Source organism: Cyprinus carpio, chromosome B24 (genome assembly GCF_018340385.1).
Source record: "Cyprinus carpio isolate SPL01 chromosome B24, ASM1834038v1, whole genome shotgun sequence".
Taxonomy (NCBI): Eukaryota; Metazoa; Chordata; class Actinopteri; order Cypriniformes; family Cyprinidae; genus Cyprinus; species Cyprinus carpio.
Genome location: NC_056620.1, coordinates 18,031,821 through 18,045,260, shown reverse-complemented (window position 1 = coordinate 18,045,260; position 13,440 = coordinate 18,031,821). Strand labels below are relative to the sequence as shown.

Sequence of the window (13,440 nt, the reverse complement as noted above, 5' to 3'; positions counted from 1 at the left end):
TTTTAATATAATGTAATTTATTCCTGAATTTTCAGCATCATTACTCCACTTAGAAATCACTCTAATATGCTGATTTGCTGCATCTCATTATTTGTTGAAAATAGCTTAATATTTTACATTTTTGTGAGTGAATGACATAATTTTTATTTTTCAAGATTCTTTAATTTTTACAAATTTCAATGAATATAATTAAAAATATAACTTATTGTAACATTATAAATGTCTTTACAGTCACTTTTGATTAATTTTATGCATTCTTGTCAAAAAGGCTATTACATACTTACCGACCCCAAACTTTTGAATAGTATTTTGATAAGTTCAATAATTTTCTAACATCCAACAAGGAATGTTTTAGCAAGAAAGGCTCATAAGCAAACGCTATAAAACCTTTCAATGAATTGAAAAGACATCTGGGCAACAGTTTTTTCTTACTTTAGTCTGCAACTTCAGTCATTCCACTGTGGCAAGCCGAACTAATTAGCAGCTAGCATGAAAGAAAATCCTATTCCAGTCTTATTTTATGGCACGTGCCAAGAATTGGTCTTTCCAGAGGTTTCTGCATGCTCAGGATGGTGGAGAGAGCTTGGGATTTGGAACATCAAATGCTGAATTTACCGCATGTGAGGTTGAATTTCATGGATTTTTTTTACATGGCTGTTTTAATTCTAAAATGGGGTATTTTTTTGGACTTTGAAATAGATTCATAGTTGGTTGAATCTACAAGCCAAAGTCCAGAAAGTCCAAAATGTATACCTGCAGTTCAGCAAAGCAAGAGTCATTGTTCTTGATTGTAAAGCTCTAAAACTCAGACACAGCTATGGTCTCCACAAATGCATTAGCTTCTGCTCTCAGCTCCTGTGCCCTCAGAGGAAGCCTGTATCATGATGTGTCCAGATGTGGGTGGTGGAATGAGGGTGAAATCCATCTTCCTGCATTTGGCAGCTCTTCTACGCAACACAATTGGCTTTATATAAAAAACATGCATCAAGCAGAGTCTCTATACTCTCACAAAATAATCAGCTCCTCCACAATAACGACATTATGTGAGCGCTTCTTCTACTTAGCTTCCCACCAGCCAACATGATCCTTTCTCTATCCTGTTATCCTTGCTAGATAAACTAGATGTAATTTGCTCTGGACTTCCGCCATTCAATTCCATCTTTGTCAGTACTGGTAGTTTACAAAAAATGAAAATTGTGTCACTTAATCACCCTCATAGTTTGCTTGTTACAAAACAACTGTACAACTTTACAAGACTTACATATGAAGGATCCTTAGAGTTATACCAATGAATTTCTGTGGCTTTTCTATCTATGATTACTGAATAAAAAAAGAGACTGTATCCATAAAACGTCATTTCTAGCAGATATTTTCCATAGCTCTATACCAGTGCTGTAATTGTTAACTGAAACAATTAAAAACACTTTTGTTAAATTGAAATAAAGCTGAAAAAATGAAATTTATATTTTATAAAAAAAAAATAGAAATGTTGCCTTAGCAACTAACTGAAATAAGTGTAGGTTGAAATACTAAAATTACAAACTAAGACTGAAGTAAATATAAATTACAGCTAAATAAACAGGGCAAAAGGACATAAAATGACTGAAATTTAAACTAAAATTAAAACGAAAACTGAAAATATACATAATTAAAATAATGAAAATAATAGTAGTATATAAATAATAATACATAACACTGAAATAAGGGGATTTTAATACTTTCAGTATTAATAGTTAATGCTGAAAAGAAGTTTAAATATTTATGTACGTACTAGAAATATTGAAAAAAAAAAAAAAAAAATATATATATATATATATAATATATATATATATATATATATATATATATATATATATATATATATATTTCTAGTATTTCCAAATGAACCACTTTTATGATGGATTTATGGTGCTTTTTTAAGCTTTAGATCTCCTCACTCCTCGTCCCGATTCACTCACACTGTTTGGAAAAGATTGGTCAGGACATTCTGCAAAATATCTAATTTTCGTGTTGCACAGACGAAAGAAATTAATATTTGTCTGAAATGACATGAGAGTGTGTAAATGATGATAGAACTGTCATTTTTGGCTAAACCATTACATTTTATGTGTGAAAGAAGCCTAAAAGATATATATACACAACATGAATCGGATGAAAAACTTACTAGAAAGGTGGCGATGGCCACACCGATGATAAAGCCAGCGATGACGTCAGACCAGTGATTACGATACTCTGCCACCCTGTTAATACCCGTCAGGAAAGCCAGGCACATCAGGCCCAAAGACATGACTGGTTTAGCCAGACGAGTTCCTTTGGCTTTCACTGTAAATGTGATGTACATCTGAAAGCACAGAGAAAGAAATAAAATATATTCGAATAATGATTTCGATTTGCAATAATTTGTGGTTCTGTGCTCCTACCCCTAAATTTGTGTTTTTTTTTTTAAACAGTACACTTGGTCACTTTATGTGTTTTTTACTAGTTGGATAGACATCTAGTTATTAACACATGTAAATATCCTCCAAAATGCATAGCAATCCGACCACACAAACATCACGATCTGAGATGCAGATAAGATGTCATTGTGAATGCATCAGGTTAGTCAAGCCAAAACTTAAAACCTTCCTCCTCCCAAACCAAACTATGTCAACATCCAGACACTCAGGAACCCCACAATCATGGACGGAATCGAACGCCAATTGCCATAGAGGGCAAAAAGAGTATGAACAGAGGGACAGAAAGCACTTTAACAGCATACTGTTGTTATGGTTACATCCTCAGCCGAATGTCACATGTTTGCGAGCATCTATTTGTGACTAGGTGAAAATATGTGCTCTGACTAACTTACGATCTACATTTTTTTTTTAAACATTCATATTGTCATATGTAGAATTAAAACTGCTTTGTTAATATACAAGGCCTCCTGAAGTATTCAGACATATAATTAAAACAAAAAACAAAAAACAATGCAAGGGGAATGGATGCAAAACTTACTCTGATCTCTGAACTAAAGGTTCATTAGGAAACCAAAAATGGCTCTTGTACGGCATTTTCTGCGGAAGCCTCTTTGAAAACATTTATTTTGAAGTGAACTGAGTCCTTTAGGTTGAGAATACAGAGATTTTAGGGTGTGAATTAAAGGCATAGTTCACTCAAAGATTTTTCACTCAAGTTGTTCTGAACCTGTATAAGTTTCTTTCTTCCATAAAACAAAAAAACATTAACTTGAATAACATAGACTACCAAACAATTACTATCACACACCAACCCACATACCAAATCCCACCCCACCCCATATGTTTTCCCCAACTGTTTGGTTACTAGCATTCTTTGTGTTTAACAGAAGAAAGAAACTCATACAGGTTTGGAACAACCTGAGGGTGAGTAAATGATGACAGAATTTTCATTTTTGAAAACTTTCATCCTTTAATGGATATAGGCATGTCACATATCACTGTGTGTGTATGAGTGTGTATCTCAGGGAGGTTCATGGGCCAGTGAACAGCTATCCAACACTCACTTAGAGTCAGGTCAGGTAAGATAGAGTGGACAAAACAAGCATATCCATCCAGAGAGAGATCTGTGTTGTGACTTTGTAAGCAAGTGAATGATAAAATGTGGACAAATGTGGGACAGTCCTGCCGACTCATTCTGGAGTGTGCCTGTGTGTCAGCGCTGAAGGTCGTAGATAATCAGCCATCACTCCTGAGGAAACGCCACATAAAGACAGTAATTGTTACCTTGTGCGAGTCTGAGATGCTACAGCCCTGTCTCGCTCTTTCAGAGTCTCTCTTTTGGATTCAAAGGTCATTGTCACATTATGACCTGATTTTATTCTTTCTCCAAGTGGAGCTGGGTTGAGCAGGTGTTTCGATGTCCTCAAATTTCAATATGTATAACTCTGTGTTTTTGGAGGATAAAACCAGACAGATCAGACAAATTAATGCAGACTCACATCTCATACAAAACACAGTTATGCACCTCCAATAAATGTGTATGTGGTAAGGCATTTTGGAGGTTTCAAAAACAGAAATATAAAGTTCATATTTCCATTACAGTATTTTCAAGCCGTGAAGTGCTTTGTCTTCATTTAATGCTCACTTTTAACTCTCATTTAATCTTTACAACACTAAGAATTTAATAACAACGTTAATTAAATCTAATCTACTTTTTTATGCTGTATGTTACAATATTGTAATGCCTAAATTTACTTGTAGCATTTAAAATGACTGATATTAATTATTTAGTGTTTTATGTTAATCTATTTAAAAAAAAAAAAAAAAAAAAAACTATATAGAATGTTAATATCAGTCATAACATATGCACTAACTTTGGGGTCAGTTAGTTTTTTTTTTTTTTCAAAAATGTTTACAAAAATGTAAAATACATTATCTATTTTAAATATATCTATTAAAATTTAATTTATTTCTGTATGATCTAAGAATCCTGATTTATTTATATATATATATATATATATATATATATATATATATCTATATATATATTTATTTTTTTTTTGCTTTTATTTTTTTTTTGCATACACACACATATATATATATATATATATATATATATATATATATATATATATATTATATATATATATTATATATTATATATATACAGTATATATATATATATAAATCAGGATTCTTAGATCAATAGAAAGCTCAAAAGTTATACTTAGAAGTGTGTCAGACTACAAAAATAAAATGGGTTGTGTGAGTATTGTTGCACGCTGACTTTTCTCTCTCCTACATTTTGCATGTGCGATTCAGGAGCCGGTTGAGTCCTCAGTCATCTGCCTTCAGGGATTCTGTCAAAAACCATGTAGTCTTTTTGAATGCAACAAAACGTCATCTCACAGGTCAAGGGCAGAGCCTCTGGACTGCCTCAAAGCTGCAGAGAGTAAGTTGTCAAAATATCAATTTTACACACTGTTGCACAGCCGTAAAGTTCTTTCCCGAGAGATACCATGTGTCCTTCCTGTTGGGCCGACTGGCCATCGGTTGTGATATGTTTTAATTATCATCATCTGAAGGGCTAAAGATATTTTTATTGCATTTGTGACAGCTATCATGTTCAGGATTGAGAACATCACATTATTGTTCAAAGACATTATCAAACTGTCTCAGTCTGCCTTGACAGTTTTTGGAGAAAGTCAGTCTCCCACGGGAATCTGACAAAGTCTTGAAACTCTGGAAATGGACTGACTCACAATATCCTGTCAACTCTTCTGACTTCATTTGCCACCTCATTCTTCAAACCTGAAAAAAGTGTTAATGTGTGTTTGCAGCTCTGTTCCAAAACCTAGTGAGCTGCTCCCTACTTAGACTGCAGACTCATAAGTGAAATGAATCATTATGAGACCAACTGGAAGTCTCTTTATTACTTAAAGAGAGGCAAAAATGTCCAAAATGGTTTGTTAAAACTGCAGTTAAATACCATAAATCAATACAGCAAAAATGGTAACATAAATTTAGTTTGTTTAGCTCAAAGATACTCGACTATAAGAATTTAAGGGCGTTAGGTTTAGCACCTAATGTTACCCACAAACAATATATAGAATACACAAATATTGGGTAAAATTATCCATTTTAATTAGATATTACATACAAAACTGATAAAAAATAAAAAAATTAAAAAAAAATCTCCAAGGATGCATTAAATTAATCAGAAGTGACAGTAATTACAACAGATATTATTTTTTTTTTTAAAAATCTATTATTCGTTTTAAAATATATTTGTTTTTATCTATTTCATATCAATTCTATTCTTTTGAACCTTATATTCATCAAACATTCACAATAAAATGTATCAAAAAACTTACTTTTGAACGGTTGTGTATATATTTTTAGCTTAGATATTTTAATAAGTACTTTTCAGTACTAAATTTAAAATATTCATAGGTAGGATTTCTCTCAGTCCATTAATTTTTCAAAAAATGCATTCTGCTTGAACTTAAAACAGCTTGAAGCTGTTAAACACTAATAAACATGACCGAAGTATGGAAATCTACAACTGTGACTATTTTGTCAGTGTAACACACTGTATTAGCCTCCTTTACCAAAAAATAAATAAATAAATAAATAAATAGCAACTGCAGTCACATATTCAATGTCGAGCATTTAGTACAGATTATCAACGTGTTTAAGACTCTAATTAATCATGATATTTAAGACAAAGAATTAGCTAACCTTTGATTCTGCAGAACATGCAAACTAAAACAACAACTCCATACCTCATGACCCACATACAAAGCATGATTGATCTGCTCATTTGATTGGAAAAGCACGTCCGTTCAAAGACACCTTGCAGGAAGTCAAAAATTCAAAGTTCTCTGACATGGCAGAGCACATCCTAAAGACACTAATCAGACTCCTCTTGTGTCTACATTAATAATCAAACCTCCCGGGACACTGTGATTCTTTCTGAGTTCTAGTCATCAGGGTTCAGTGCACATCTGGAGCAGCATCACTGATGAAAAAGAGGGCTAAACCGTGCCAGATGCTCATTACTTGATTTTTGGATTCTGTCCTTCATGGTCTGCTTGCCTGTATGGGATGTCTCACATCCTAAACGGGTCATTGTGGATAATTAGACCTTGAAGTGAAAAATTAAGGGAGGCCATAAAAGTGGTGATTATAATGTTAATGAATAAGTAAAAGAGCTGGCAGGAAAGCTCATATGTTATTTAATTTTTTGGGCTGGTTAGTGCTTGACGCGTAGCCCATTTCTAAAATGATTTGTGAGCTGTAACATTCAGTAAAGATAAATAATTAAGTTTTCATGGGTTTTTGCACAGACAAGCAGCAAAAATCAGAATTTTATGTGTGAACAAGCCTCTGGGTCTCATTGAAAACCAACTGAGCCACCAACTGAAAACCAGCTGTATCCTGTATGAGAAAGGTCCACACACAACCTTTAAATTGACATCACACCAATCCAACTCTCATTTCCTTTCTCATCGGCAGTATTTTCTGCTGAAAGATTGCTGACAGACAGGGCTACCGCAGCGTTCATGGAAAAAAGTTACCACTTTTTCTACTGCCTATTACTAGAAAAAAAAGTCCTTTCCACAAACTGTGTTCACGCTATAGTGCTTTGTGTCATATTTGTACTCGATCAGGCTATGGACAGAATCCAAATGAAGCTCCTGAGAATTTGCATCTGCATTTCAAACGCAGCCCTGCATTATGCCATCTCTCCTGGATGCACTCAAGACAAGCATGCTTCATGATGATCACTATAAGACGCAGAGATATACATATCAATGATCTGCACAGGCCATTAAAAATTCAAACCAAGTGGTGCTCGCTATAAGAAGAGCAGAAATCACCTTCAAATGCCTGCTGTATTTAAACATCAGCTCAAAGTCAAAAGCAGATTGACGGTTGTCACTCTACATCACATTCATTAATGGCGGTAAGTGTGAAGAGCAGCAAAGGACATGCTTTGAAAATCCTTCTTTAAGAACTTCAAAGCTAATAACGTTCAAAGACCCGTACATGACATTACATAGTCCATGTAAGACGTTACAAACAAAAATAATTGTATAAAGTCCTTATAAAGCACATGGCATCTTAAAACACAGGGCTTGTGGGTGGAAACTCAAGAAACAACACAAGACAATGCAGCAGCTAAAGACATCCACCTGCATGTGTATAGCAGTGCTTTAACAAGGGATACATTTAAAGACAACTTTTCCAAGTAAGTTTTACCATGGAAACGGTCTAACTGCTAAAGCGCGGCATATTAATTACTCCATCATTGCTAAAAATATCATAACTAAATAAAGAAAAAATCTTGGTGTTTTAAAAAGGGATACATTTAAAGAACTTTTCCGGGAAGGTTTTACCATGCAAACAGACTACCAGCTAAAGCACGGCACAATAATTAAACCAATACTACAATCAATAACAAAATAAGGTAATAAGGAATAAATAAGGAAAAAAACTTTAGACTCCTTCTGCCATGCCAGGGCTTTTAACAATGCATTTGCATAATTTCTTTAGAAAAATTCATATAAAAATGAATAAATATCATGACTGTGTTAATTTGGTGATTCTTCTGCTCAAAATAAGCACTGAATGTCTGAAAAATATCAAGAATTCATACTGCATACCGAATTGTGATTGGTCACTCACATATCACTTTGAAATTGTAGCAAAACACGCAAGAAAATGCAATATTTTGCAACCACAGGCAGATTTTTCAAATGAGGCTGGGTTGGATTTCTGAGATACTCACAGCCATATAGACAGCGGCGTACACGCTGAGCGCCGCCTCTTTGGAAGGAAAGGTTTTGCGGGCTCGTAGGATGTCGTCCTCATTGCCGGTGCAGGCTTCCTGATGGCTGATGTATCGAAGAGCTTGCTGGCAACCCAGAGCTGTGTAGTTGGGTTTACACACTGTCAGGAAATGAGGGGCCAGGTTCCCTGTTACCACCTGACCAGCGTTCACGAAGATGTCTGTGGTGAAAAGACCAAACAGGTATACACCTATGGAGAAGTAAACAGATACAGATACCAATTACTACAAAAACAAAAGCATTTTATAATAGCTACACCATCAGTCACAAAATAAAAACCCAATATAACTATTAAACACTTCTTATATTTGATATTAAAATTCCCTGCCTTCATTTGACATTAAAAATATGTAATCCCTTAAAGAGAATCCATCAAGATGGGGCTTAAAATATGTATTTGACAAACATGACCTGGAAAATTGGTTCAGTTATTCAGTGGTCGCTCTTGGCCTGTTTATGTGGGCTCTGTTAGCACAGCGCGCACCAGAACCGAAATTGCCTACTTAAGTACATTAAGGGGACGGATACGACTAAGACTAGGTGATCTCCACAGTGGCACACATCTCGCCGCTGAGCTGTGAGGACGCATTAGAGGAGATAATGTTCGGAGTTGATGAGATAATAACCAAACCTCATAACTGAAGGGAGTCTTTCTCATCACTGCTCTGTAAACCAAACCATAAAACCTCAATTAAAAGAGCTCAAACATTGGATGTGCATGTCATTCTCAAGCTCTCAATTATATTCCAATTTGATTTACATTTGATTCCAATTCATTCAATGTTATATAGTATATGTACCACTACATCTAATAGTATATAAGAACCAAAAACATAACAATGGACCTTTTCTTACTGTTGAACTCTAAGTTCAAAAGAACAGCATTTAACATTTAACATTATAAAATGTTTTTATTGTCACTTTTGATCAATTTAATGCATCCTTGCTGAAATAAAGTACTAATTTTCTTTTATTTAATATCTTTCTTACCCCAAACTTTTGAATAATATATATATATTCATTATTTTTATTTTGTTTTGGATCCAGGAAACACTGGTTGTTCTTTGGATTTTTAGAATCAGTATGGAGATTGTTCAAATTAACATTGTTATTTATATTTTTACCTAGTCCAACGAAAATGAGCTAGACTTCACTGAACATGGGCAACAGTTTTGTTGGCTCACCAGCTGACAATCCTGAAGCAAAACGAGAACCACTGAACTCGAGGAACCCCAAATCATGATGGACACATCACAAATTAGTCTTATCCCTTCATAATATACCCTTCTGTTCTGAGGAGTTTTTCAATGGCAGATATTGCCCAAGGAACAGGAAGTCACTATTGTTTCTTAAAGAGCTCCGTTTTTCTCCTACACTCCTAAATGTCATATTCTTTTTGTTTGGAACATCTTTTCAGCTCAACAGAATGACAAGCTTGACAAGGCTATTATTATAGCCATTGAAAGACTTGTATCAACAATAAGTCATTTTCATAACTGTTGGCAGACGTATTCAGACAACATTAACAAAGCCCTATTTAGCATGTTTCCCTCCGTAAATACAGTCACTCAGAGGAAAGCCTTGCTGAGTTTTTACGTGACACACAGCAAAACAAGTTTGGCAGATGGTTTGGAGAGAAAATATGGTCTTGTTTTACTAAAAGACTTGAGAACGCAAGTTAAGGTTGGCATAAAAAGGCCATCTTGTAATGTCACCGGCTGGCGTCACATCAATTCTGTTTTCTGTCACATTGGCTACATAATAACTTTGACGCTGACAGTCCCCGAACTGCATTCTGTCTGCAAGCGAACTGAAGCTAAATATGGCTTATTCACACATCCTCTTGCACAGTGATCTCAACAACTGTGTGGACGCCAAAGAAACATATTTTCGTCTGTGAATCTATATAAATTTGTTCAGTTAACTAGCATTCATTCATATCCACTCTGATTCAGTGAGTTAATTCAGAAAGATTCAACTGATTCAAACTCCTGTCCATTAGTCTTTTTGAACGGTTCACTTAAAGGATTGACTCAAAGGAATCATTTGTTTGTGAATCAGACAACACTGGTTGCAATGTTTGTTTCGGATTCACTAACGTCAAAAGAGTCATTCTAATTATACATATTAAATGTATTGTTTGAATGGCGAAAATGACCAGCTGACTGTACATTATACTAAATAAAATGATTTCATAATCTTAACTGTATAATATCCTAAAGCTTTTACCTACATCTTTACGGTTTTGTGACATGAACAGATACAAAACATAAATTAGTTTTTGCTTTAGGCTGGAAAATAATTTTCACAAAACATGACTCATAATTAAATGGCCTGAAATGAAAATAAAAGAAAAGATGTTACCCAATAATGTCTGTTTTATGAAAAGTCTTTTTACTCCATTACGTTCAAAATGAGTTCAAATTGTTCCAGATTTCATTGATATAACTTGAAGGAGGAACAGGAGCTATTTAATGATATTGGTACAAAAACACACACTGCTTTGAAGTGTTTTCTGTTTTCATTCACAATCATTTTTGATATCAAGAGTTGGCGTGAACCAAGAGTTCTTCTCAGGCAGAGAGATGGGGAAATATTACTGAAAAAGCCTGCCTGAGCTAAACGAGAGTGCACCATGACCCACAGCCATTTTCTAAATTTAATCTCTCCCAAAGAACATCACAGCGTGAGTCATTATGCAGATAACACAAGACAGTGACTCCAGGTCACGAAGCAACTGGTCTCAATTGATGCTTTTCAGTTGTGAAGCATCATCATACCTCAAACAAAACAGGAAGAAACATCATTCTTCAAAATATTTTAATTTCAAGCAGCCACCACTGGCTGGAAACACATGACATCTTCTAGATTCTTTATCCTTAGAGTTTGATTAAGGTTTGCAAGGAATAAAACTGTAAAACAGATAATCATAACCAATCATGAACCATAAAGAATGAATTCATTTTAAAATATAAAGGATATAAATAGATGATTTGTCCTTTAACATTTGTAGAAGCAATAAGGAACTCCATTCTGTGCTATAATGTGAATATATTTACATACATATAGCGGTGTATTTCAAGCTACATTTATTTGATTGAAAATACAGTAAAAACAGTAATATTGTGAAATATTATAATACTTTAAAATAACTACTTTCTATTTTAAATTTTTTTTTTAAATGTAATTTATGAATCTTCATCCATTCCTCTCATCTTCAGTGTCACATGATCCTTCAGAAATCATTCTAATATTCTGATTTGCTGCTCACGAAACATTTCTTATTATTATCGAAAATTGTGCTGCTGGATATTTTGTGAAAACGGTTATCGATTTTCTTTAGTAGCCTTTAATAAATGGATAGTTCAAAAAACAGCATTTATATAAAAGTCACTTTGGATCAATTTAATGTGTTTAAATGCTCAATAAAAGTATACATTTATTATAGTAAATTTTTACTGACCCTAAACTTTTGAACAGTAGTGTTTGTATTTTCTACACAACCTCTCGAACCTTATTGCTTAACTGTTTTATCATTTACTCACACTAATGTTTCAAACCTCTATGACTTTCCTAAGTTACCAGTGAATGCCATTTGGTGTCACTGACGTCAAAAGTAAAAAGAATTTGAGAATTGTAATGGATTTTCAGGGAATAATGACTTAAATTTTAGTCTGTTTCTACATTTCTGATGTTTTTTTTTTCTTTTTTTGTCCACAGAAGTCAAAAAGGTTTGGAATGACATGAAGGTCAGTAAATGATTTGAATTAACTGTAACTTTGGAAAAAAAAACAGAGCTTGAAATAACTTGCTTTATCTCTTTAAAAATAAAAATAACACAGCCTAAACAATCATGACAATGCTTTCAAGAAGCCAAGTGCTGTAAAAAAAAAATAAATAAAAAATATAGATCTTGGATCCGATTTCTTCTAGGCCACATTAACTGCTGCTGAAAGGTGACAGATGTTGTCAGTAAAGTAAAGGTGATCTTCTCAGTGCCCTGTAGGAGGCTTAGGAATAATTCTGCTTATCTGATTTGTCTTTAAGTCCGCTAATGCTGTCAGATGTTCAACAATCCTGCAGCTTGGATGACTAGGCGCAGCAAACTGTGAAACTATGACTAAAGTACTGTACATTCTGCCGGAAAATGAAAGCGTCTGTCGGTGAATGGGAACCATTTAATGCAGAAATTAATAGGAGATGGAAGTGGATTTTCTCTGAGGATCAGCTCAAAAAAACCATAACAATCCATCACCTTTATCCCACAAAACACCTCAAAAAAACAATAAAGAAAAAAAGAGAGAAAATGAGACAAAAGTTGGAAAAAATTAAACTGTGAGAACGAAAGAGTAAGGAAGAGAGACAGACAGACACCACAGATTAAGTCTGGTCTTAATTTGTTAAACTGCATTAAGTGTATGTGACATGGCTGGAGAGGCTTTACCATCATCATGTTGTAGAGGCAAAATAACACATGTAGATCATACAGAATACTTCATACAGGCTATGTTCCCAATATTGCAATCGAAATTAAGGTTTTCATTAAGCTGAAAACCAAAACTGAAAATAATATTTAGGTAATTAAACACCCATCAGCAATCCAAAACTGTTAAGTCTGAAACCATATATATATATATATATATATATATATATATATATATATATATATATATATACATATACATATATATATATACATATATATATATACACATATATACATATATATATACATATATATATATATATACACACACACATACATACATATACATATATATATATATATACATATATATACATATATATATATATATATATATATATATATATATAAATATATAAAAGTAGATATTTAGAAAATGCTTTTTTCTTTTTTCATAAAACAAACACACAGTAAAGTAACCACGGCTGTTAAGCTCCAGCAAAAGTTTCAAAACTATAGTCCATTCATCTTATTTCAAACATTCTGAAGCCAATTAAGTACATTTAAGTCATCCTTTTTCATTATTATTATGACTAACAAATTATATTTCAGTCTGTTCCTCACACAACGTTACTGTGTGGCTTCAGAAAACTAGATATATAGAGTTCTTTTAAGGTGATGTTTTATCCTATTAAGGAATTTT

The 13,440-nt window shown here is 33.6% G+C and overlaps 1 protein-coding gene across 3 annotated transcripts in view; it reads right to left on the bottom strand.

The window, feature by feature from the left end:
• LOC109050403 (phospholipid phosphatase-related protein type 5-like) overlaps positions 1–13,440 on the bottom strand; it is a 49,903-nt gene that overhangs the window by 9,318 nt on the left and 27,145 nt on the right. For 2 of the 3 annotated variants that reach the window (XM_042751925.1, XM_019068034.2), the window contains 2 exons: positions 8,251–8,501; positions 2,165–2,341 (listed from right to left, as the gene is read on the bottom strand). In XM_042751925.1, coding sequence (XP_042607859.1) covers positions 2,165–2,341; positions 8,251–8,501 — 428 coding nt within the window. The remainder of the gene's footprint in view (positions 1–2,164; positions 2,342–8,250; positions 8,502–13,440) is intronic. The other variant, XM_042751926.1, reaches the window with a different exon arrangement.